We start from the raw sequence: 26,080 nt of genomic DNA, 5'->3' as shown, positions 1-26,080 counted from the left end.
GTTGACTGGAGGTGAGAAGGCCTCGGGCAGGAGGGTGGAGACATGGCCACTGGTCTTTGCTAACCTGTCTGAGGGTCCTGGCCACGGGGGAAGGCACTGGTCAGTGCTGAGTCGAGAAGGGGGGCCCAGCATGGAGCCTGCACACTGGGGTGGGGTCCTCGATACACAGATAGGTGGGATGCTCTCGTACTGCCCACAGGGCGGCAGGGAGACCGCCTATCACTAGATCCAGGAAGCAAACTGCTGTGCCCATCTTACAGGAAGTGATACGCTAAGGCTTTTTTTCCTGGACTTTAAAAGGAAAGGTTGGCGTTATTTCTTTATTGAATTTACAGAGTTCTCTCGTGTATTTTTTTTTTTTTTTTTTTTTTTTTTGTTTTGTTTTGAGACAGTGTCTTGCTCTGTCAGGCTGGAGTACAGTGGCATGATCTCGACTCACTGCAACCTCCACTTCCCAGGTTCAAGCAATTCTCTCGCCTCAGCTTCCTAAATAGCTGGGACTACAGGCACGTGCCACCATGCCTGGCTAATTTTTGTATTTTTAGTAGAGATGGAGCTTCACCATATTGGCCAGGCTGGTCTCAAACTCCTGACCTTGTGATCCACCTGCTTTGGCCTCCTGAAGTGCTGGGATTACAGGTGTGAGCCACCTTGCCCAGCCGAAAACATCCTGTTTTACAGGCAGGTGACGTGAGATTTCTGCGCCTATCTTGCCAGCCCCAAATGCACAGCCGATGCCGAGGATTTTCAAATTTAAAGACAAAAGGGCCCTAGTGTCATTTCCTCCATGCCCTCACTTCAGAGTGGAAAACAGTGGGCCCAAGAGAAGCACTCACCTGCTGGGAGTGGCACAGCCCCTTCCTTAGCAGAGTCAAGGCCAGAAGCCTGGGCACCGCCCCCCCCACCCCAATTCAGATCTCTTCTCTCCACATCACACTCTACCCTCACAGGCACACAATCCCACCTGCTCCCTGGCCTCCAGGAGAAAATGTGCCCTGAGCTCAACAGGGTCCCTGGGGGAGGCCTCCTGAACAGGTGAAACTTCTCTTGCTTTAAAACGAATTTGCTCTAGGATTACAGCCTGCAGGCCGGGTTCTGCCTGGCCTTCGGCAGCAATTATCCTCAACAGCCTGGGACGTTATTGTCCCAAGGACAAAAGAATGACCTTGGTGTCAAGAAGAAAAACTCCCCAGGAATTATCTCCAAGTCCACACATCTGTTCGAACACACTCCAGAGTTTTAATCTTGTTAAAGATCAGACCTGCGTGGGCTGGGATGTAACTCAGTGCCTGACATGCAATTGTCACTTGCATTTTCAAATCTAGAGGAAAAGGTGGGTGTGGAACATTCAAGGGTGGCATTGGCTCAGGCCACATAGGGAAACATTTGTGGGTGTATATGTGTAAATACTTACAGCTTTATTGGTTTTCTGCTTTGTTGAACTGTATTGCTTGCAAATATAAGAGCAGAAAACACAAAATATAAAATTCACTCATAGCTCTGCTTGCTGGAGGTAGGCAATTATTTCCCTCCCAGGTCTGTCATGCATACATACGCAGTCATGCACACACACGCAGGTTTTTTTCCCAGAAATTCTATATTATGCATATCATTTTATAAACAGCTTTTCACACCCAATGCTGTATTGAAAAGTGTATCCATGTTGGTAAATAAGGATTCCTTTGCAGACGTCACTGTCAGGGCTGCATCGTGATCCTGCCTTCCTGCCTTCTTGCCTCCATATATATATATATATATATATATATATATATATATATATATATATATATATATATATATATATATATATATATATATTTTGTTTTTGTTTTTGTTTTTGTTTTTTTAATAGAGACAGGATTTCACCTTGTTGGCCAGGATGGTCTCGATCTCCTGATGTTGTGATCTACCTGCCTCAGCCTCCTAAAGTGCTGATATTACAGATGTGAGCCACCGTGCGCGGCCATGACTTTTCTTTAAGTAATTTCTTTAAGTCGTTCCACATAGGTGATTGTGTAAATATCTCCAGGGTTTTTTGGACCATGCTGCTGTGAATTTCTTTATACATTTTTTTCTACTTATCTGATTGTTTTCTTGGGAAAAATCCCTAAGCTTGGAATTGGTAGATAAAAAGATACCCTCTTTTATGAGGCTTCAAAGCCCCTGAGAAAGGCTGTGACAAAGCCATGGCACTGTGCTGAGCAGGCGGGTACATTCCCCTCCAACTCTCATGTGGCCGGGCCACTGCCAGACCGTTTTACCTTTTCCAATCTTGTATTTCGACAAAGGGTTTTATTGTTTTGTTTTGTTCAGTTCTGTTTTTATAGCCAAATGTTTGTGCTGGTGTTCCCAGAGGCCTGGTCAGCTGCTTCTGTCGGGATGGCCAAACCCCACATTCGAGAAGAGTCAGACCAGGGCTTTTTTTGATACAGGATCTCACTCTGTTGTCACCCAGGCTAGAGGGCTCAAAGGATTCTTGTGCCTCAGCCTCCTGAGTAGCTAGGATTACAGTCCTAAACCACCTTGCGTGGCTAATTTTTGTATTTTTAGTAGAGATAGGGTTTTGCCATGTTGGCCAGGCTGGTCTCAAACTCCTGGCCTCAAGTGATCTGCCCACCTTGACTTTTCAAATTACTAGGATTACAGGCATGAGCCACTGCACCTGGCCTGAAGACCAGGGCTTCTTGATAGTTGCTTGTATATTTGTGCAGCATTCTAGAGATTAGAAAACACTTCCCCTTGCATTATCTGACTGTAAAGGGCTGAGTAGTTAAATAGCTAACGGAAGAGCATTGGCTAAATCAATTATGTTCATCTGCAGAGGACTGTGTGCAGCCATGGAAACTGGCATGATCAAACTAGAAATGGATTCTTAGCTTATAACTAAATGCAGGGTGAACAGCATATGTATCAGTGTGTCTGGTACAGTCCCATTCCTGTCAATAACTATATGGAAATAAAAAATAATTAAGAATATATATATCATGCTTTAATAGTGGTTATCTCTGTGAAGATGGGAATGTGGGCATTTAAACATCTAAACATCTTTTGATTGCATTTTCTGACTTCTCGGGAATGGGCATGCATTATTTGTGGTAGGTTGAAAAATAATTAAAAAAATGGAATCAGCTTTTAAACAAAATAAAAGTGAGGAGATTAAGGCATAGAGCTATGCAGTGGGTGTTAATGATTTTAATGTGGTGCTGTATATTGTCAGTTGACCCTGACCGCAGTCTCAGGGAAAGCGCATCATTATTCCCATGTGAAAGTTTGGAAACTGAGACTCAGACCTTTCAGGCAGCCCAGGGCTCCTGGGCTGTGAGAGACAGGGCAGGTGGGCATTTGAGCAGATGTGTGTGTCCCCAGTGACCTTCATGCCCCAGGACAGTGTCCTTTCCACGCCCATTTGCCCCATGCCACGCCTTCTCTCCCCCCTGCAGGTTGCAAAAGTGTCCACTACGATCTGGTCTTCCTCCTGGACACCTCCTCCAGCGTGGGCAAGGAGGACTTTGAGAAGGTCCGGCAGTGGGTGGCCAACCTGGTGGATACCTTCGAGGTGGGCCCAGACCGCACCCGTGTGGGGGTCGTGCGCTACAGCGACCAGCCCACCACCGCCTTCGAGTTGGGCCTCTTCGGCTCGCGGGAGGAGGTCAAGGCGGCGGCCCGGCGCCTCGCCTACCACGGGGGCAACACCAACACGGGTGACGCGCTGCGCTACATCACGGCCCGCAGCTTCTCCCCGCGCGCCGGCGGCCGCCCCGGGGACCGCGCCTACAAGCAGGTGGCCATCCTGCTCACCGATGGCCGCAGTCAGGACCTGGTGCTGGATGCCGCGGCGGCCGCCCACCGCGCTGGCATCCGCATCTTCGCCGTGGGCGTGGGCGAGGCGCTCAAGGAGGAGCTGGAGGAGATCGCCTCGGAGCCCAAGTCCGCCCACGTCTTCCACGTGTCCGACTTCAACGCCATCGACAAGATCCGGGGCAAGCTGAGGCGCCGCCTGTGTGAAAGTGAGTGTGCCCGGGCCCCACGTGCCCCTGCCAAGGGTGACGCCACCTGCTGAGCCCACAGGAGGAGGGGTCCCTGGGCAGATAGGGACCCTGCGGCCAGCTCCAGGAAGGCGGGGCAAGCAGCAGGTGCAGAGGGGGAGGGAACCCACATTCCTGGGTCTGGCCACACAGGTAACCTAGTAGCACTGGCATCCTGTGGATGTTTCTGTTGTCAGGAAGGATGTCTTCTCCCATCTAGAGGCAGGGTCGTGGGCAGAGTCAAGAAGGGGTTTTGGATGAAAGAGGGCTGTGTTCTAACCACCCTGCCACCTGGGAGATACTTGGTGTCTCATCTTTACCTCTGACATGGGAACATCCTCAATTTACTGCCCGGAGCTGTGGAAGTTAGAAACCGTGCACACAAAGTTCTGCCTGAAGCGTTGCGCATATAGCAGGGTCTCCCAAGGGGCTGTGATGAGGGATCATGCAAGAAAATCAGCAGGCAACGCTCCATCAGCTGTCCCCACAGTCCAGAGTCATTTAGACATAGTCAGGAGTTGCTGATTTCAGAGGCCAAGTGCTGTTGACCCCGTGACCTCTGAGATAACCCAAGACCCCAAGTTTCTTTGTCTGGAATCTGTCGTTTGTGGCTGGGGATGGGGGGAAGGGAGGCAGAGAGCTGATGGCCCCCAGGGCTCTGACCTGGAAGCCTGACCTCCAGGATTTAGTGAGGGTCATTCTGAGGACAGCCCCCTCCCCAGGACAGGAAGGGTGAAGTGGGTTTCTCATGTTCCAGCCTATCTCCAGTTTCTGCCTCTGCCTATTGCATTCGGGTGACATTTGTCCTTCTTGGGTCATAGCGGGTGCTAAGTAACTTTCCCCTTCAGGCCCAGCACGGGCTGTGCTTTGAAGATGGTCAAGCTGAGTGTGGAGCCTCTGTCTTGCTGATGACTGCAGAGGACTGCACAACCCCTGGCTGGGAAGCCACAGGTCACACCTTGTGCAGGGGCCAGGAAAGCCTTTGGGGGCTGGGGCAGCATGGAAGGTGCTGGCAGTGGGAGCAGCTACGTGTGACTCAGCAGAGGAGGTAGGGGCCTAATCCCAGGGATGTGCCCGAGGGTTGCAGCTCAGAGAGAAAACAGCTAAACCATTTCTGAAACGGGTGGCTCTCGGCATCTTTACCACAGCATGACTCTTTTCCCTGTGTTGGTTCTGTTAACCTCCACTTATTTATCCAACAGATACTTATCAGGGCTCTACTTTTTGTGTGTGGCTTTGTGCTGATTTCTGGGGCTGCAGAAAAAGATAAGACACAGCAACTGCTCTCAGGGTGCTCGTAATCTAGAAGGCAGGAAAGGCACACAGGTAAACTTTCATAAAGGCACAGGGAGAGTCTCATGTGCCAGGTCTGTGTGTGGTTGTGGTATGCGTAGGGATACTGAGAATGAGGGAGGGCTTCCTGGAGGAGGTTGTTTAACGGGTGGGCATGAACTGCATGGGATGGAGAAGGATGAGATGGAGTGGGATGAAGGGATGCCATGACATGGTCAATGAACCATGACGAACCCATGCTGCTGGGGGAAAGGAGGAGATTAGGGACTGCCGGGTGTTGACAGATTGTCAGGGTCCCCATAAAGGAGGGCCTTGTGTGCTCAGTGGAGGATATGCTGGGGGGTTTATGGAGGGCTAGGACGTTGTCAGATCTCTGTGGTGAATGGAATGTGACTGAACAGCAGGACAAAGGGAGGTCCTTCAGAAGACTGCTAGAGAAATTCAGAGAACTGTGTTTCCGGAGCAATCCGGCACTGGTGACATGGCCAGTTTTTCAGAGGTGGAAATTGATGCCCAGAAGGCTAAGTGAAGGTAATCTACCCTAGAGCATGAAAGGCACTGGCCGTGGACTTTCCATAAGTGACTTCACTGACCCATATCACAACGTCATAGGATAAAGATTCTCTCTTTTTTTATAGATAAGAGCACACAGGTTGCTGAGATCATGGAAGGCACAGCTTCAACGCATGTTGGTCCCTCAGTTGTAGGCCTGAGAGGGGATGGGGTCAGGCGAGGAAAAAGGAGTGACAGGAGACCGCCCAGGCAGGGCTGGAGCTGTGGGACTGAACCAGGTGCACACTGAGCAGAAATCTGTGCAGATAAGATCTGGGCACAGGGTCACAGCCCCAGCCTAGAAGTAGAAATTCAATATGGTCACTCAGGAATAATGAATTCTACGTCATTCCAGAAGCCTCGATACAGGGTGCTGGGAAACAAGGATATGTCCAGATCCGTCCCACTTTTTTTGACTTTGGTTTTGCCATCCTGTCAGTCTTGGTTCAGAGTGGTTCTGGATCTCAGCAGGACGAACTCTAGATTTTGAAGTTCCTTCATGCCCAGGGATGGCTCAGAATGGCAGAGACAACCCAGAGAGGTCAAGTCCCTGGGATGTGCCGCACAGTTAATAGAAACCAGGGCTGGGAACAGAACCCAGGCCTTCAGCCTCCGGGTCTCTGCCCCCATGCCTCCATGGGCTTCACCATTACTGACCTTGGTAAAGCAAATTTATTATCACTTTCAATTGAAAAGTCAGAGGTCCGGCAACTTCAAGCAATGAAACCTGGACCCATTCCACGCTCCATTTGCAGGTTCCTCTGTCTTCGTGTTAACTCTGTTCTTGGAAGACTTTTGTGTCAGAATTGTACCAGTAAGTGGGTTTCAGTGAAGAGACTCTGATAAAGGTTTTATTTAGAGGAGGGTGAGATCAACAAGGCATACTGAGATACACAGGAACTAGTGATGGGAGAAGGCAATTGAGAAGGGATGGATTGTGTCACTAGAGGCCATGAGGTCGGAGTTTGGGTGGCCCTGTAGGACCCTTCATCATGAAGGCACACAGTTCTCCTGCCAGACCATGGCACACAGGCAGAGAGCACGCAGGAAAGAAGCCCCTGCCCCTTCTCTGCTCCTGCGTGACTGCTCTTCCTACTAGCCTGACCCCATCTGACACCAGCCAAGCAAGGAGTCCAAGTGATGCAGTTACACTGGCAGGCCTCCTGGGCTGGGAGCAGGACAGAGGGAGAGACTGGACATGGGAGGGTGACTCAGGGACACCACAGCAAGACCTCTCTCAGTGAATCTCAGAGCCATGTCTGCAAGCAAATCTGCCATCCTGTCAGTTGTAGTTCAGAGTGATTCTGCATCTCAGGAGGACCAATTCTAGACTTTGAAGCTCCTTCATGCCTAGGGATGGCACTGAGAATGGCAGAGACAACCCCAGAGAGGTCAAGTCCCTGGGATGTGCTGCACAGTTAATAGATACCAGGACTGGGAACAGAACCCAGGCCTTCAGCCCCCAGGCCTCTCCTCCATGCCTCCAGAACATGGGCTTCATGTGCAAACCAGGGAGAAGACACTATTACCCAGCAGACCTGGTGCCGTCTCCCTGGACTAGGGTAGGTTGTGTGACTGTCCCTATACCAATCACTAGGAGTGGAAATAGGTTGAATATTTTGAGCTTAAGTCACATGACCTTGTCTAACATTTGGGAGTAGAGTTAGTTTCCAGCCCAGCTCCCTCAAGGAGAAGGATTTGATACAAGAAAGAAAACCAGGGAGCTGTTACCAAGAGAAAGGGAAACCTAGGCAGGCCAGCCCAGAACACACGTCCTCCCTGATCACGTCAAGAAAAACTCATGGATTCTATAAAGACAGGCTTCTCCCAAATCCTAAAATAGACATAAGATTTAAGTGAATGCTCAGTCATCTAAAGGGAATCAGTTGTTGTAAATACAGCTGTGAGATGAAGAGGGCCTGGTCTATTCTGGCTACAAAGGAAATGAAATCCCCTTACAATTGCTTCAGTTAGAAACAAAGCAAAACAAAATAAAAGAGCTAATAGTAACATACTGGAAAGCAGCTAGTGAGATTAAATCAGGGAGCGTGGCAGGATTTGAACACCAGAAGTCTGTTGGCACACAGAGGATGCCTGTGGGGGACTTCATAGCCTGAGGAGGAATTATTCTCAATAGGGGCTGCTTATGGTTGACCTGGAAAATGGTAGGCTAACAATATCAGGGTTTTTTTGTTGTAGTAATCATTCAATTAGATCCAACTCATTCATTCATTCATTCATTCATTCAGTAATAATATATTAAAACAGCCATGTGATTCAATCTCATTTATCCATTCATTCATTAACAACCATGCATTACAGTAAACATTTGTTCAATTTAATCCACTCATTCATTCATTCAACAAGCACATTGAGTGATTCCTCTGTGCTAGACACAGGTCAGGTGCTCATGACACAGTAGTGAATCTGGCATCCTCATTGTCCTTGAGAGAGAAACTCTTGTCTACTTGGGGCAGCAGTAAAATGGCAGACAATTATACAACGAAGTGAGTAATTTTACATATGCATTAGTTTACCTGCCTAGTGTATGTCTTCACACACAAGAATATAAGCTTCATGAGGGCAAAGTCTGTTCCTTGTGGTACCTCAGTGCCTAGAACAGAGTCTAGTATGTAGGATGAGCTCCTAAATATTGTTTAAAGGGAATCCAGGGCGGTGGCCTGAAAGTTGCTGCCGTGCTTGCTGTTGTGATAGGCACAATAGAAGTTCATGTGCAGTGATCTGTTTCACTCCTCGCCCACCCTCCTGCCAAAGAAAAGAATAAGAACAGGAAGCAAATCTGAAATTATCGCCAACAATAATGGAAATATTTCATGTGTTCACGTTTTGGTGAACAGAGACAAACGGTTAGGTTTTGAAGGCTGGCGCAGAGTTAGAAAACGCAGGCTGGCTGTTTTATGGTGGATGGCGCAGAGTGGCCTGGCCAGGGTTCAGGGGACAGGTGTGGAAGTCTTTCTTTGGTCGGAACCTGTTGCCTACGAGTGAGTGCTTTCAACCATCCTTCTGGAATCTTACTGCATATCTAATTATCAAACCCACCCGGCGTCTAGAACAGATGTGGCTCATACATGGTGGCAAGTGACTGTTTGTTGAATGAAAGACTGAAACGAACTTGAAAAAAATAATGATCCCCATTTTACAAATGAAAAAGTGTATCTGCTGACGGAGGAGTGGGATAACAGCAGCAAGTGCAGTGACACATAGCCAGTGTTAGTCCAGATGCATTTCAGGCATCATCTCCCTCTGACCCCCCAGTGGCCCTCCCTAAGGCCTGCCATGATATTGGTGGCTCCGTGTTTCCTTGGCCTTGGACATGTTCGGGGAAGTGCCTCTGTGTCGCGGCATCAGCTTTTGCTTCTCCATGGCCTGACAGAGGCTCCCGGGGAATGCAACCTCAGCTTCAGCTTCCTGCAGTGTGTGGGGCAGAGGCCGAGGACAAGACCAGCCCCGGAACATTGGCTATAATTAAGAGTTTTCTCCACCCCAGGCTTTGTCGTGGCCACAAAACAAGCTTTATATAGCTTATTGGCTCACTGTAAGTGAGCCTGTGGAATGCCAGCTGGCCGCAGCCGAGAAGGCCTCCACCTACTTCTAATTTGGGGACACGCTATGGTGGTCCTCTCTCCTCTGTCCCCGCAGTCAGGGAGTCCCTTGCTGTGTCCTGTCTTTTGCTCTTGGACTTTTGGACTGGGTTGTTGATGATCTGGACTAGACGGAGCCTCTCCGCCCTCTCTCTCACTCTGTTGTGGTTGTGTTCAGAGTTAGCTCTATTCTTATTTAATGCGAGTTTTTACTCCTGGGCCCTTACACTTGCCAATACGACTGGGGGTTGGAGTAGAGGAAGGCTTCTTTTGTGTAAGGAGATTAGTTTTCCCATTTTATTATTCACCTGTGATTCTCCCTGAGGAAATGTCAGCATTTAAACTCCAGCTCATTTAAACTCCAGCTTTGCATTTTGATGAGTGTGTGATTCTGTGCAATTGACTTGGCCCCCTGCATCTCAGTTACCTGTAATGTGGGGTCAGCTCCTCCTTGCAGACGTGTTGTGACCATGATCCAGGAGATTAGTCTGGTGGGTGAGTGTTTCTACTTATGGAGGGGCTCTCTCTTGCTTTCTGTTGTAGCTAGCAGACAAAGCACTTAGCCTCTCAAATAAGTTAATTATAAGGTTCACTTAAAAATCTGTTTTGTACCTTTTTTCTTTGTGTAGTGCAAAACACTTTTAGTAAATAATACAACTTACATGTATAGTTGGGAATGGATAAAACAAACATTTGTAGGTACTATTTCACAGCAGTGGATACTTTACCCACTCTTTATATGTGTTATTGACTTAGTTTTTCAATGCATATTCATTGAGCTTCCATTATCTTTCAGGCACTGTTCTGAAGCATGAGAGTTACAGGGTATGTGACATATATGATCCTACTTTTAGGGTGACACTTTCCAGAAGGAAAAGGAGATGGGCAGCCCATCAAGTGATGGGCTAGGTCATTTCACGTGGTGATAAGTGCTTCAAAGAGGAGAAACCCGGCGAAGCGGGTCTCCTGGAGGAGAGAGAAGTTGCCTTGATCTTGGAATGGTGGGAAACAACTGTGCTAGCCAAGATTGACGGCTGAGTTCCAGGCCAGGGGAACAGGGACCGCAAAGGGACTGAGTGGGAGTGGACCCCACTTGCTGGAGGAGCCCAGTGGCTGGGGTGGACGTGACGGCAGCTGACGGTGCTTAACAGGAGGGCAAGACTGTTGCCCTGTGTAGGAGGCAGGACTGGGGGCTCAGCCATGTTACCTTTCCCAGTTCATACAGCTCAGAGGGGCACCCAGGGGACAGCCCCAAATCTTTCCTTAGCAGGAAGGGGGCCCACCTCAGAGCCCCTGCAATCATCTTTCCCTTTGAAGACAAAGCCACACATGTCCCAGGGGAGGGCAGGGAGGCTGGCTGTTGGCAAGCGTGGTGGCGTGTCTGGCCTGGGAAATTCTTCTAGGCACCATCTCCCTCTAAGCAAGAGTCTTATATAGAAATCAAAGTGGGCATGGCCCTGCTGGTGGCATCACGCCCACCCCGGTGACCATGCCTTCTAGCCCACACTCCCACCTCTGTCCCCACATCCCTCTTCCTGGCCTGAGACTCCATGGTAAACTCAGGGTGCACACACCCCACGTACACACACCAACATGCACAAACACCATGCATACCAGGCACACCACGCACACACCCTAGATAGAAGCACGTTCACATACACGCTCCTCACAAACCATACCCCACATACGCACCCATTCACAACACACCCACATATTAACACGCCACACACACTTTCCATACTACACATACCGCACACACTGTATATACTACATGTTACATACATACACAAAAAGGGCATGCAGACACCCTTCGCTCACACCACACAGCACAAGCATACACACACACATATGCAAACACTATGCATGCCACACATAACACACATGCCGATACACTCGCACCACATACCACATGCAAATACACGTTTGGCACACTTCACACTTCACATGCTATGTATACCACACACACTGCATATACACATCACACACATACATGAACACATGCACAAACACTACTTACACCCTGTATACCACAAGTACCACGTACACACACCCTACAGGTAGGCACATGTACACAAACACCACACCCCCCACATGTACCCCCACCCACATACACCCGCCTCACATACACACCCATTCACTTATACACACCACACACACACACAGCACGCTACATATAGCACACCCCCCTCCCACAGAAACACAAACCATGCACACCACACACACTACACATAGGCTACACACACCACATACCATACACACTACATACCACACATATACAACATACATTCTGTACACACACACATTATACACCATATACAAATACACAGTCACACACACCACATATACAAATAGCACCACACAGACACCACACACATACCCACTTACATACACACAACATACACAGCTCCACACACCATTGGCCATGTACACAACTCTCCACACACACGCAGGCACACCATGCGCATAAGACCCTCGATACATACACAGACTACACACACACGCTCCACGTACACCACATGCACACACGTCACACATGCGTATTTATCCCCGTACTCACATACAGAATATTCCATATATGACCCCACGTGCCACCCCCCACGTACACACACACCAGGCACATAACACCCCCCACACATATACACACTACTCATACACTCACAGCACACATACCACACACACCGCACACACATCTGGGAACATGTATGTGACCACAAAGTGACCCGCCCAGCTGTTCCTTCTGGGTGGACCCGAAGGCTGGGAGGGATGGGCAGCAGTGTGGGTTGTGGGTTTGGAGCCGCCACGTAGAGGTCTGTGGCCTGGCACTTGGGACCACGTCAGCCTCAAGAAGCAAATCAGCCTAGCCTAGTTTCCTCCCTCCAGCTACAGGTCACCAGGAGTTCCTCTTGGGAAGCTTATTAGGACTGAGGTCACCAAGTAGAAGTCATAATTGGATTACTTAATTATGATTATGTGCTGTGAAAATGACTGGAAATGGTGAAAAAGTAAAAACCTCTCATCATTTATTTTAAATGTGTATACTTCAAGGAAGAAAAATAGCCTCCAACTCTGCCCAGCCAGACTTCAGCCTGGAGATGACCCCCAGAACCGCTGTGTTCATGTCCCTGACTCTGGCCTCTGCCTAAAACTCTATGACCCGTGTATTAGAAGCAAGAAGCTTGTGCGACACAAATGCTTCACTGTCAGCGCATTTCAGACCAGGGCATGCGGCCCCATCTCATTTTCAATAGTACTGGTCTCCTCTGGCTGTGGGGGTGGGTGGTGCTTACATCGTCCTCTTCAATTATTCCCAAATTGATGGTGATTTATCTTGCTCCCAGGTTATGGTTTATTGTGACAATGCAATATGAGACTTCCTTGTACTGAGCTCTTTATGCACCTGCATATTCCTGCATATTCCTCCTCCTAGAAGAGGTTTGCATGGTCAAAGCATCTGTGGCTGTAGACCAGCTACAGCCTCCGGAGCCAGGTCGCCTAGCTGGGCCTCCCAGCTCTGTCTCCTTCCTCTCTGTAAAACTTAGGCCAGTTACAGAATCTTTCTCTGCCTGGTCTCATCATCTGTAAGAAGAGGATGCTGGGCTGAGTGCGGTGGCTCATGCCTGTAATCCCAGCACATTTGGAGGCCAAGGCAGGTGGATCACCAGAGGTCAGGAGTTTGAGACCAGCCCAACCAATATGGTGAAACCCCATCTGTACCAAAAATACAAAAATTAGCCGGGCGTGGTGGCATGTGCCTGTAGTCCCAGCTACTTGGGAGGCTGAGGCCAGAGAATTACTTGAACCCAGGAGGCAGAGGTTGCAGTGAGCCAAGATCATGCCACTGCACTCCAGCCTCAAAAAAAAAAAAAAGGAGGACAATGGTGACATTCCCTACCATGTAGAGTGTGTGAGGATCTTTTGAATCAGTACCAGGGGAGATCTTGGTGCAGTGATGGCCCTGAGCATGGGCTCTTACTGTATACATTTACACACATAATTTATTCACTTATGTGTGAATGTGTATATATTACGTATATATCCTTTCAGAAAGATGATCGAGTTAAATACTTTTAATTTGGCACAGTGTTTCTCAACTTTTAAATTATTATGTGCACCCAAAGGAGCCTCTGTAAACTTTTTTTTTTTTTTCCTAACTATCCCCCTTCTCTGAAACTGCAGTGCGTGTATTACATACCCCGTGTGCTATTGGCTAGCGTAGCCCTTTGGAGGGCCAAAGGCTAGCATAATATCTAAGATTCTCTCCCACTCCTGCCGAAGCCTGAGTTTTGTCCCCTTGGAAGGGAACCCATGACTCAGGGTGTGTGTGAGGGTCACAGGATGAGAACTGAGGGAAGGCCGAGGGTTGGAATCCAGTGCCCTCTTCCTTGGAGGCCGTGACTTCGTAACGTCAGCTTCAGCAGGTGGACTCCGTTCTAAAAGTTTGAATTAAATCCAGGCTTCCCTGTTTCTTTTGAAAAATTAGTCTTTCAAACTTTATTTTCCCCTATAAAATAAAGACAGTGATAATATTACCAATTCTCTAGAGCAGAGGGAACACACACGTACAATGTTCCCATTGCAGCCTGGCACAGTCAGTGCGAATCACAGGTTAACTCTTGTTATGACACACTGTTGCTAAGACCTCTGGTCAAGTGTCAGCCGGGCTGGAGTGGAATCTCAGGTCTGCCACCTGCCAACCAGGGATCTCGGCCAGGGACTTCACCTTTCTGAGCCTCGGTTTCCTTGTCTGTAATCTGAAATGATAGTTACCAATCTGGTAGATAGTTATCAAGTTGTGGTTCTTACTATGGTTCTTATTGTTATCAGGCTTAATATTTTTATGGCAAGTCTATATGAAAAAGAACATGCCACACATCAAAGGGCATGCAATAACGTGACTGTATCTAATTCAGAGGACAGAAAACTACAGCCCAGAGGCCAGATCACTGGGCAGACACCAATTTTATAAATTGCGTTATTGGACCACAACCATGCCAACTTGTTTACGTACTGCTGATGGCTGCTGTGACACTGGGATGGCAGGTTGAGCCATTATGACAGAGACTGTACAGTCCAAGGCCAAAGTATTTACTTTCTGGCCCTTTGCAGGCATTTGCCAACATCTGATAATGTACTCTGAGGTGACGACTGAGAATCTGGAGTTGCTGCCACCAGCTCCCGAGGTGCGCGTGGATAGGACATTTTGTGGGGGCTACCGTTTCCTCTTTTGGTCAAAATGCATGACCAGCTGTCCCCTTTGTGTGCCATCTAATGACAGATATTCCTCTGCCTCCCATTTTTAGGGGTTAGCCATGTGTTCTTTAAAAAATAGTTATACCCTCCTAGGTTTTCCGTAGACATGGATTCATGTCCCAGTGGAACTAGAAGCGGTTTGAGGTTCCATACGAATCAGTGCTGCCTGGCCACGGGGCCTCGTGACAGCCACATCGCTCTGTCGTTGGTGCCATCCCAAGTAAAGTGGAGACTGCACCATACAGGTGTGACAATCGCATTGACTAGGGTCATGCCACGCCTAAGCCTTCAGCTCTTGGAGACTCTGCATTTCACATGGGGATTTTCATCTTGAGTTGAGAAAGGGATGAAATAGAGGGGCTATAATTAAATAGTGTAAAAGTACATTTACATAAACAGATAATCTCTGTAAATATATGTCGCTATATAAATGTTCACATATATAATGGAATTCATGTCATGGAGGAACTCTGCACTTCTGAGTGTCTCTCGTGTCCTGCAGCTAACCTTGTCAGGGCAGAACTGGTTTTACACTTGCAGAGAATGGGTGGGGATTTGGGGTTATGCGACATCTTGGGGATTTCCAAGAAATGTGGTTGATTAATTGTGTGATGCTTCTGATACTACCTCGCAGTTACTGGAAGACAAGGAAAACTGGCCAAAGCTGTATGTATTAGGTGACTTGTTTTGCTATGACATGTGTGCTGTCTTTGTCCTTTTGATTACTTTGACTCTGGTTTCTTTGAATTTACCCCACACAAATACATGCACACACACACACAAAGTCATACAAACATACACACACATACACTCACACAGGCATACAGACATGTACAAATAAGACACACATATACACTCACACACAGGCATACCAACATACACAAACAAAACACATGTAGACACATGAAGGCATACAAACATACGCAAACAAGACACACATAGACACACACAGGCATACAAACATACTGACAGACACATGTGCTCACATACACACTCACTGTACAGCCCCACTCATATGCACATACTCAGATGCACACATATAGCCAAACCTAGAAAGGGATGGTTAGGGCAAGAAAGACTCCTTCCTTTTGCCCCTTACCCTGGAACAATCTACATGTACTTGACCAGGAGGAAAAAAAAAAAAAACACTTTGTTAAAACTCCTTCTGCATTTTGAGTGTCTGTCTACTCTTGTGAAATATCTACTTCCATTTTCTGGAAATCTGACCAGTCAGCTTTGCTTGATATGTAATAGACACAGAGGATGTCTATTTGTTTAAATAGCTTCTTATTTACATCGATCTAACAACAGATGGAAACGTGAAGAGTAGCCCATTAGCACTGCTCTGGGGGAGTCTGGCAAGCTGGGTGCTCACGACCCCCTGCTGGTGAGTTCTGGCTCCCCTGAGTACCCAGTGCCATGTGTGTTTTGTACTGAAGACATTTTCTGTCTTGGACCCCCATCTCTGGGGAATAGAAAGACATCTTCCTGTCTGTGCTCAGGTTGCGCTGAGAGAGAAACGCTCCCCAGCTGAGAAGGACCGTGCTGGCTGGAGGTGAGGTTGGAATGTGGAGCTGAGCACCTCCATCCATTGCCTCTGCTCCTCTGGGCTGAGAGGTCTGGGCCACACTTGGCTCTGCACTCAGATTGGCCCTAACCAGAGTAGCCTAGGGCAAAAGAACAAAAGGAAGCTTACATACTGTGTGCTCCTATTTATACCTTGTAGATACATTTTCAAAGTGTCCTGGAAAATAAGTTCTTTCCTTCTCACTTGACACATAGGCCTACATAAAAACCTGGGAGGCAGGTTCAAATTCAGCATTCTTGGACTTTTTAAAGTGACACAAATAAACACAGTAGCCCAAGGAGAGGCACACGCAGGCTCTCAGCCCCAGTCCACAGCCTGGCCTCCTCCTCTTCGTAACTCTTGCTTGGTCTTGAGCCAAGGAGGGCCTCGTTTGCATGTGTGAAGACCCCCTGATATACAAGATCAAGCTCTGTCCACCAACCTGACAGACAGCTGCCCCTTAAAGCCCCCCAGGCCCAGGAAACCCCAGGAGTGGTCCAGTCCACCCTCAGGAGTACAGATGAGCAATGAGGCTGTACTTTAGAAGGAGAGTGGCCCAGGTTCAGCTCGTTTGCGCAGGGAGGTCCAGATCCTGAAGCGTGGTCTAGAAGATGGGCATGGGGTCCAAATGGACATGATCCCTTGGTCCCTCCTCTTCCTCTGCGGGATGAAGTAAAACTGGAGGAGGTCCAGAGGGAGGCCCTAAGGCTCTTCTGTGCCCAGGAGTCACACTGCAGTTTTCTCTTTTTTTCTGGGTAAGGGGGAACAAAATGGAATTGAAAGAACACAGATTGTGAAATCTGATAGGCATAGGTTGTAAACCCTTTTCCACTGTTTATCTGCTGTGTGGATTTGGGCAGAAATCTGGAAAACAACAAACAAAAATCTCCACCACAGACACGCTGCAAAGACTTGGTGAGACAGTATTTGTAGATTGTCTATTGTAAGTGAACCTAGGCCCCACTTCACTGCCTCCTCTACTGCCCAATTCAGTCAAAGTGCAGGAGGAAGAGCAGAAAGCCAAGAGCAGGCTCCTGTGCCTACTTCCCATTTCTGCTTTGCGCTCTTACCTCTCCTTCCTGGCAGCCCTTGAGGCAGAAATGTCCCTCTAGTGGGTGAAGGTGACTTGCTCAGCACTATTGCTTTGTAGATTGGGACTCAGGTAAAATGGACCACAGAGACTTTGATCCACCCCAAAACCATCCCTGAGCAGAGGTGGGGCTGGGAGGGCTTCCCAGGCTGGAAGTCAGCACCTCTCCCTCCTCACTGTATCACGTGCAGTGACAGCAGAGCCCACATCCAGGGAGGGAGGAGTAGAATTGTCTCACTGGGAACCCTGACTGAGCAACAGATTATTTCAATGTCAGAAAACAACTGGCCTGTACAGAGTCCTATGCTGTCACTAGGTGGGCAATAGGGTGTGGGCTGCTGGATGTCTGAGGGTCCATGGCCCACAGGGTTTTGTGGCTTGGAAGCCACAAGTGGCCTTACGCATCCACAAGGAAAGAAACAGGCAGCCAGTAAACCTACACTGAGAACCATTAAAAAGCTGGGCTAGTAGAGGACTTTTTTATCTTTTAAACATCTTAGCTCCTGAGACCCGGCAATTTATATCCTGGTTAAACACTTGGAGGTTTAGACTGACAGACCTGGGCTTGAATTCTTGTGTTTGCCATTTGTCCCCTCTTTACGTATGACTGATCCTGTTTTCAGTTTCCGCACCTGTGAAATGGGTAGAGCAAGCCCACCTGTGACTCTGAAGGTTCAATGCATTAAGACAGGAAAAGTGCCCCAGGGGCACTGGGCACAAGTCTACTCCTCTCTGACTGATGCCCATGCATCCTTGAGGACTTTATAAGTGCTCTCTGACTTAGTTTCCTCACCTGAAACATGAGGATGGTTTAAAAAAAAAAAAAAACCCTTACATTTTTGCTGCAAGCATTTTGTTCATTGATTCAGGAAATGCTGACGAGAGGCTTACTGTGAACTGGAAACTGTCTGCAGGGGTCAGGGCAGTGTAATAGTTAATATGAGGGAGAAAACAGTAGGAAAGATAGCACTTAAAAACTGTAGCTGACTATTACAGCTGGAAGTTATAATAAGTGCTCTGTAGGATGTAAACAGCGGAGGGAGGGGAAGGAAAAGGCCAGGAGGAAGGGTTCTGCTCAGGTCAGGGAATTAAGGGACGCCTCTGAGGACACAGCAGGCAGAGGGCACTCCGGGTGGAGGACACTCTCATAAAGGGACAGCAGAGGCCTCAGCTCCAGCCTCCAGAAGCCAGTGCCCCGCAGCTTCCGGCGTAAACACAAAAGTAGTGGAGGGCAGGAGTGGGCGTGGACAGAGGCCAGCTTCCCTAGGGTGTTGTGGCCACAGGGAGAAATTGGAGTTTTATTATGAGTTTAATGGCAACCCACTGAAGACTTTGTTTTGTTTTACTTTAAACTTATTTATTTTGAGACAGAGTCTGGCGCTGTCTTTCAGGCTGGTGTGCAGTGGTGTGACCTCCACTCACTGCTACCTTCACCTCCTGGGTTCAAGCAATTCTCCTGCCTCAGCCTCCCGAGTAGCTGGGACTACAGGCATGTGCCACCTTGCCTGGCTAATTTTCATATATCTATCTATCTATCTATCTATCTATCTATATTAGTAGAGACAGGGTTTCACCATGTTGGCCAGGCTGGTCTTGAACTCCTGACCACAAGTGATCCACCCACCTCAGCCCCCCAAAGGGCTGGGATTACAGGTGTGAGCCATCATGCCCTGCCTACTTGAAGCTTTACAGTGAAGGACAGAACACATTCAGAACATGTCTTAAGTGTACAGTCTGATGAATTTTTCACAAACCGTACACCCCCTTCTGCCCACTGAAGCAGTTTGCGCAAGAGAGGAGTACCATCTAACTGTGCTCTCAGTTCACTTTGCTTTGGTCGGAAAGCAGGTGGCAGTGAGGAGACATAGAGGCAAGGAGGGAGCTGGGGAGGGTCTTAGACCGAGTGAGAGGTGCCTGTGGCAGGGTTTCTGTTCTGCTGTTTATTGTGAGGTCCAACCCTAAAGCAGCAAGAGTGAGGGGAAGGAGGCAAGGCCCGGGAGCAAGTACAGAGAGGGTGTTACCACCGAGATGCCAGCAGCTGCCCCAGAAGGTGGTGCTGTGCATTGGGTTCTCAGGACGTCAGCATTGCAGAGAGGCCAGCCTGCAGTCGGTGCCCTTGGAATAGTCTATCAGGATAGGGGAGGGGATGGATAACAGATTTGCCAGCTCTTTCTTGCCTCTGGCTGGTTAAATTCCATCCTGGGGAGCGTTAAGTCATCTGTAGTTCCCGGCTGTGTAACTGGCCTCTCTGTGCAGCTATGGGGAAAACCAGATCCCTTGTCTTGTGAGCTTCATGTGAGCCTGGAGGTGGCGAATGGAGATCTAACTTCCTTGGTCCAGTTGGTCTGCTCAGGACCCAAGACACCTGAGACCTCTGTCCCAGCAGGAGTGATGGATGCCTTATGGAAGTGCAGCCTCCTGGGGCAGGGCTGAAGATGCTGGCAGTGTGGAGTTGGCAAAGCAGCAGAAGTGGTTGGGGTCTCCACTGAGTGGCTGAGAACCTGGGGGTGGGCTGGGGTGATGGCAGCAGGAGCTGGGCAAATCTGGGGAGGTGCAGGAGAGATGAGAGGGCAGAGCCAAAGGGGAGGCAGTGGAGATGGAGGGAAATTCCTAGAAGGAGTGGTATTTGCAGAGAGATCATATGGATGGAAAGCAAACACCTGGGTACAGAGCCACCCTCATGTCACTTAAAGTGTGGGGGCAATAGAGGGAGAGAGGTACAGCAGAATGTGAGAAAGTGAGTTATCTTTTCGTTTTTTGGAGACAGGGTTTTGCTCTGTTGCCCAGGCTGGAGTGCAGTGATGCAGCCATAGCTCACTGCAGCCTAGACCTCCTGGGCTCAGGTAATCCTCCCACCTCAGCCTCCCAAGTAGTTGGGATTACAGTCACACACCACCACGCCATGCTAATTTTTGCATTTTTGGTAGAGATGGGGTTTCACTATATTGCCCAGGCTGGTCTCGAACATCTGGGCTCAAGCAATCTGCCCACCTTGGCCTCCCAAAGTGCTGGGATTACAGGCGTGAGTCACCACACCTGGCGGGTTGTCTTGAACTCACTGTGTCGTTGGTGGCTTTGAGGTCATGCATGTAGAAAATTCAAAGAAAGCTTGAGACCCAGAGAAGCAGAGCAAGATGCGAAGGTGAGAAGCACGATTTGAAGAGGTGCTGGCTTGCTCAGTCTGGGTGCAGTGTCAGGGTGGCCACCTGGAGTGAGGTCTCTACGCTGGGCCCCTGGACTCTCCCTGGCTTAGCCCAGTCCCGGCTCTGCTGCAGAGGGGATACACATGTGGACACCTCTTACACAGAACTGGATGAGAAATTGACTAGATCAAGGTAAGAGAAAAAGAGAGCCAGGTGGGCCCAGAGGTCTTGTGATGTGTAGAGGTCTGATGGAGGAGGGTTAGCTAGCAGGAGGCCGGCAGAAACCTAGAGAGATGGGGTGGAGAAGAGAGGGGAGGGGCAGGCGGGTGAAGGCCAGGGGTGGGGTGGGTGAAGGGGTTGGCTGGTTATTTTGGAAGTGTGAGCAGATAATTGATCAGAAAGCCCAGCACATAGTAGTGGTCTGATGAGGAAATGGAGGATGGAGAGACTGAGCAGCTTGTTCTCAGTCATACAGGAGGAAATGGAAGGGAACTGCTTGGAGGAGCTGAAGGTGAAAGCCTACAGCCATCGTTGCTTCACCCTCAAGGTGTGGGGATGGGCATGACAGGCACAGCAGAGCCCAGGATGCCACAGCGGCTCACAGCCATGCAGGGGTGCAAAGGCGGGAGCCACACTTGATGCCCACCCCCCAAGCATGCCCCTTTGCCTGCAGATCCTCACAGGTGATCCCCGTCTGTAATTAGAGGTGCAGAGCCCCAGTGGGTGCCCTAGAAGGAGGAGAGTAAGTGGGGGGAGTGGCGCCTCTAGATTGTGTGCTGGCCCCTCACGTGCTCTCGTCAGGCCTCAGCCCTGCACCCGCTGACAGTTCTGCTTTCACAGCTGGTTTTATCCTTGGGAAGTCCTCACCAGGCGCCAGACATTCCTCATGGACATCTGACTGGGATTCCCCGCAGCCTCACCAAAGCTGCCTCAGGGATGCACTTGTGCCAGTTCCAGGAGCCCACCTCCGCCAGCCTTCCGGGGAGGGCCATGGGCAGCCATGCCCAGTTCTGCCCACTGACCTGAGGCCCGATGAAGTGGTCCCGGCCTTGCCATCTGCCCCGACATAGTGTTCAGGGGGCCTGACAAGGTGGAGGGGGGAGCCCGGCCCTTTGCTCTTTTCTGTCCCTGTGGCCTGCCTTTGTCACTGGCACTGATTTTAGGGACACAACTCTGAGTTTGGACACAGACCACATGCCCAGGCCACATGCTAATGGAGAGAACATGGCTGGGAGAAGCACAAATAAATCACACCTTATCTCGTTTGCATGTCTTCCCTGAGAAGCGCAGAGTAAAAGACGCAGGATATGTGGGTGAGGAGGCACTCTGGGCTAGTTCAACTAGTCCTTTGTTTTCTGGGGACTGAGAAGGGAAATGGTGTATCCACAGACATGGAGTGACTTAGGGTCAATGCTGGGACCAGACGCGGCCTCCTGGGGACTTGTCCTATGGTGTTTCTGACCTTCCCTCCTCCGACCCCTCCTAGGGAATGCCTCATCTCCTCTCCAGGGGCTGTGTGAAATACGTCTTCAGCCCACCTCTGGATTCATGTGATACATTTCACGTGCCACTCCTTTGATTTTGTGCGGCTTCATCTACTCACAATCCATGGAGGGAAGCAGGGAGGTGTTTGGCTTTGCTTTGTTTTTCCTCACCTGCTGGTCTGCCCAGCAGCCCTCTCACCTGGGGCTGAGCGCGGTGCCAGAAAGTCCCTGAGAATCTTCAACTCCTCCTCTCCCAGCCTGTGGAAACTCAGGGTTTGGAGGATAATGGACTGACGAGGTTCAGGGAAGTGTTTTTCTCGGCACTGCAGGTTCCATGGTCAGAATCTCCAGAAGAAAGCTGGGCGTGGTGGGCGTGTGCCTGTAGCTCCAGCTACTCAGGAAGCTGAGGAAGGAGGATCACTTGAGCCTGGGGGTTCGAGGCTGCAGTGAGCCATGATTGCGCAACTGCATGCCAGCCTGGGTGACAAAGTGAGACTCAGTCTCTAAACAACAAAAAAAGAAAACAATTCCAGAAGGCCTGTGCTCTGCATGGCCGAGACGTCCTCCACCTTGAACTTGGTGCTCTGTGCGCTTTCTCTCATCCAGCTCCCTTTAGAACCTTGAAGATCAGATACGGAGAGTTTCCTTTGACTCTGGAGTTGAACAGACCCAGCCTTGGAGGGTCCGAAAAGGCTGGGGGTACCACACACATAAAGCACAAAGCTTCCTCTCTGCGAAGGCGCAAACAGAACAGAGGCAGCGAGGAAGAAGCCGGAAGAGATGTTAGCTCATGCTAAGCTGATGACATCACCACCCAGGCCATGGCCTTGGGTCAGAAGTTTGATCACAGACACAGGGCAAAGCCGTGTGCCGTCATTCCAGGACCAGTTTTCCTGCAAAGGCCAATTATAAGAGGAGGAGCAGCTCACGAAGCTATCGCCCTCCACGGGTGACCTCTATGGGTTTGGGTTTATGGGAAGGAGGCTCAGCCTGGCCTGGTCTGGTGGGAGTTGCACCATGTGGCAGCTCCTCTTTCCTGGCATCCAATTCCTTATCTGTAAAACAAGGGGCCTGAACCTCAGCGTCCCTCAGCCTTTCTCTGCATCCTGACGTCTGAGTCCCTGTCGTCAGAACATTGGTTCCACAGGGACGCGCTATTCCCAGTGGACCCCTCATAGCTCAGCGCAGCTTTTGCCCTTTCCTTAGTGGTTCCTCCCGATCCCCTGCCGAGATTTTCAGGATGGGGTGGCAGATTTGAGGGTCAGGAGGGGGCCTGGACATTGTGGGCAGAGTCAGGAGCGGCTCCGTGCTCTGGGGGTCAGCCAATTCCCTCTAAGCCTCAGGCTCTATGCTGTGAAATTTGGAGGCCTCAGGTGCCTGGCACAGAGCTGCCTCGGACCAAGATGACCATGAACGTCCAGGCAAAGCTGCATCTGGCCAGGGCATGGAAGGGTGTGGGCATGTCAGGGCCACACTGCAGCCCTGCCTGGCACTGACTCATCCTCATATCCATCTTCTGAAGCTTCTCCCCAGTTCTAGGACCCGTGGGAGCAGAGCTGTGGTGAGGGTGGGCTCTGAGTGTGGGCAGTGGCGGTGGGTCTGGGCCAAATGCCTCTGGGGCAGGAGGTGGCAGATGAAGGGGGAGGAGGCAAGCTGGAGGTGGGCATGGGGTCAGCAGAGAGAGGTAGGGGCAGGCGTGGGCAGAGGCGGGAGGGCAGGCAGATGCAGCCTGGGGAAGAGGGAGGGAGAGGGATGCAGACAGCGAGGCCAGGAGGAGACGGACAGGGAGAATCGGAGGGGCAAAGGCAGCCTCTAACAAAGGAAAGAGGGGCAGGCACAGGGCGGGACAGGTGGACACCCAGCTGGTCCCAGGCACACCCACAGAGCAGGAGAGCAGGCAGAGAGATCGCTGGGAGCCCGGGGCAGGCCTGGTTCTGCTTCCTAGCCCTGGGCCTGTGGCTGGGGTTTTCCATGCCTGCCAGGCTGGGGCCCTCTTCCTTGTCAGGAATGTGTCACTGGCAGTATGCCCTAGAAGGCGCTGGCAGGAAGAGACCCATTGGGCCGTCCTGGGAGTGTGTCTCACAGGCCGCCCACACAAAAGCTCCCCCCCCCTCACTCTCACTGCCTCCATCTCTCTCTCTCTCTCTCTCTCTCTCTCTCTCTCTGTCTCACTGCCTCTGTTTGTCTCTCTTTCTCTTGCTGTCTCTGCTTCTCCCTGTCTCTCTCTGTCTCTTTCTGTGTTTCTCTTGCTGTCTTTGTTCTCTCTCTCCATCTGTCTCTCTCTCACTCTCTCTCTGTGTCTCTCTTGCTGTCTGTCTCTCTGTCTTTCTCTTGCTATCTCTGCCTCTCTCTCTCTCTCTCTCTCTCTCTGTTCCTCCAAGGCCAGCACCCCCACTGTAGAAACACAAATGCACTCACACACAAATGCACACAGGGGCGCATATACCTAATGGTTTCACACAGTGAACACTGCAGCACACACACGCAGGACACGTGGAGTCCACTGGGAGTGCTCAGACGCAGGTGCAGCCATGTGGCCACGCCTTGACTGTTCTGGGAGAGCCTCGGGGTGAGGGGCATGGCTGGCGGGTGCAGAGTTGCCGTGCCCTCCTCATTCCTTTGCCATTTGTAGTAACTTCTGGAGCTGCTAATGAGCAGGCCCAGCTCCTCCGGGGCTCTAGGTACGGCCCCCATTGCTGCAAGTCCCCCACCCCAGTCCCACTGTCTAGCTCTGAGCTCCTATCCTGCCCCTGCTGCTTTGTTTGAAGTCTCTCTAAGAAGAATCAAAGTCATCCTGAGCTGTGCATGGCTCCAGTGGCCTCCTCTTCCACAGGAGGGAGGGCCGGGGCAGATTGAAGGGCCTGCTGTCCCATACCCTTGACAGTGGGTGGCTTGGGAACAGATCAGAAGCTAGGAAGGTGGGGACAGGTGAAGTTGTTGAAGCTGCTCTGCCTGGGGATGGGGGCGGAGGCGCCTCCAGAAAAGGAATTAGTGTTACTCATGGAGCCCTAATGGGTAAAGCTGGGCTGATTCATAAGCTCCTTTCCTGGCACAATCCTTGCTCAGAGACCTCAAGGGCATGGCCTGCTCAGAAGGCAGGAAGCTCCTTGTTCCTGGGGGGATTCAAAAAGAGCCACTGCACCAGGGTTGTGGGAAGAAGGAAGGATTGCTTTGGGCAGGGAGGTCCCCAGCTGGCTTTGAGCGCTGTGGTGCTCCTGCTTCAATGTGCAAGAGGCCTCGCTGCACTGAAAAGGGGGAGGAGATGTTCAGACAGGAGGAGCGAAGGCTGTTCTGCCCCAGCCCAGCAGGCAGCAGCTGGGAGCATGCAGGGCCCTGGAACCACACTGCTGCCGCCTGGGATCAAATGCTGGCTCTGTCGCCCACTTGCCCTGTGACTTTGCATAAGGGTTTTACCTCTCTCTGCCTTATTTCCTTTATTTATTCTAAACAAAAAACCAAACAAACAATAGCCATGAGAATTGCCACTTCATGGGGCCGTGAGAAGGACCCAATTAATTGACGTTTGTGCAAAGTGAATTGAAAGGTGGTTGTCACATAGTAAGTACCATGTGAGCATCGGCTTCTGTGTCTCAGGCACTGTACTGGACATTTTACATTTTCTTCTGTCCCATCTTTGTTAGAATTCTGAGAGGTAGTTGATTATTTCATAATTGAGGAAACTGAGACTCAGAAGGATGCTGGGGGCCATAAAGGTCACACAGCAAGTGGATAAAAGAGTCAGTCTCTTGACTGCTGGCTATCTGAGTAGACCCATCCTCCCCTCCCACCATCACCACCACCTCCTCCATCACCACCACTGCCATCATCATGATCATCGCCATTGCCACCATCGCTACCACTGTCACCACCATCACCACCCTCATCACCATCACTAACACCACCACCACCACCATCACCACCACCACCATCCTCATCACCACCATCACCACCACCACCATCATCACCACCATCACCACCACCATCACCACCAACACCACCACCACCACCATCACCACCACCATCACCATCCCCATCACCACCATCGCTACCACCACCACCACCATCATCACCACC

The 26,080-nt window shown here is 50.2% G+C and overlaps 1 protein-coding gene across 1 annotated transcript in view; it reads left to right on the top strand.

Moving 5' to 3' along the window:
- COL22A1 (collagen type XXII alpha 1 chain) overlaps nt 1–26,080 on the top strand; it is a 320,119-nt gene that overhangs the window by 31,967 nt on the left and 262,072 nt on the right. The window contains exon 3 of the mRNA XM_017501684.2: nt 3,441–4,007. Coding sequence (XP_017357173.1) covers nt 3,441–4,007 — 567 coding nt within the window. The remainder of the gene's footprint in view (nt 1–3,440; nt 4,008–26,080) is intronic.

Source organism: Cebus imitator, unplaced genomic scaffold (assembly GCF_001604975.1).
Source record: "Cebus imitator isolate Cc_AM_T3 unplaced genomic scaffold, Cebus_imitator-1.0 Scaffold284, whole genome shotgun sequence".
NCBI lineage: Eukaryota > Metazoa > Chordata > Mammalia > Primates > Cebidae > Cebus > Cebus imitator.
This window is presented reverse-complemented; position numbering and strand designations above follow the sequence as displayed.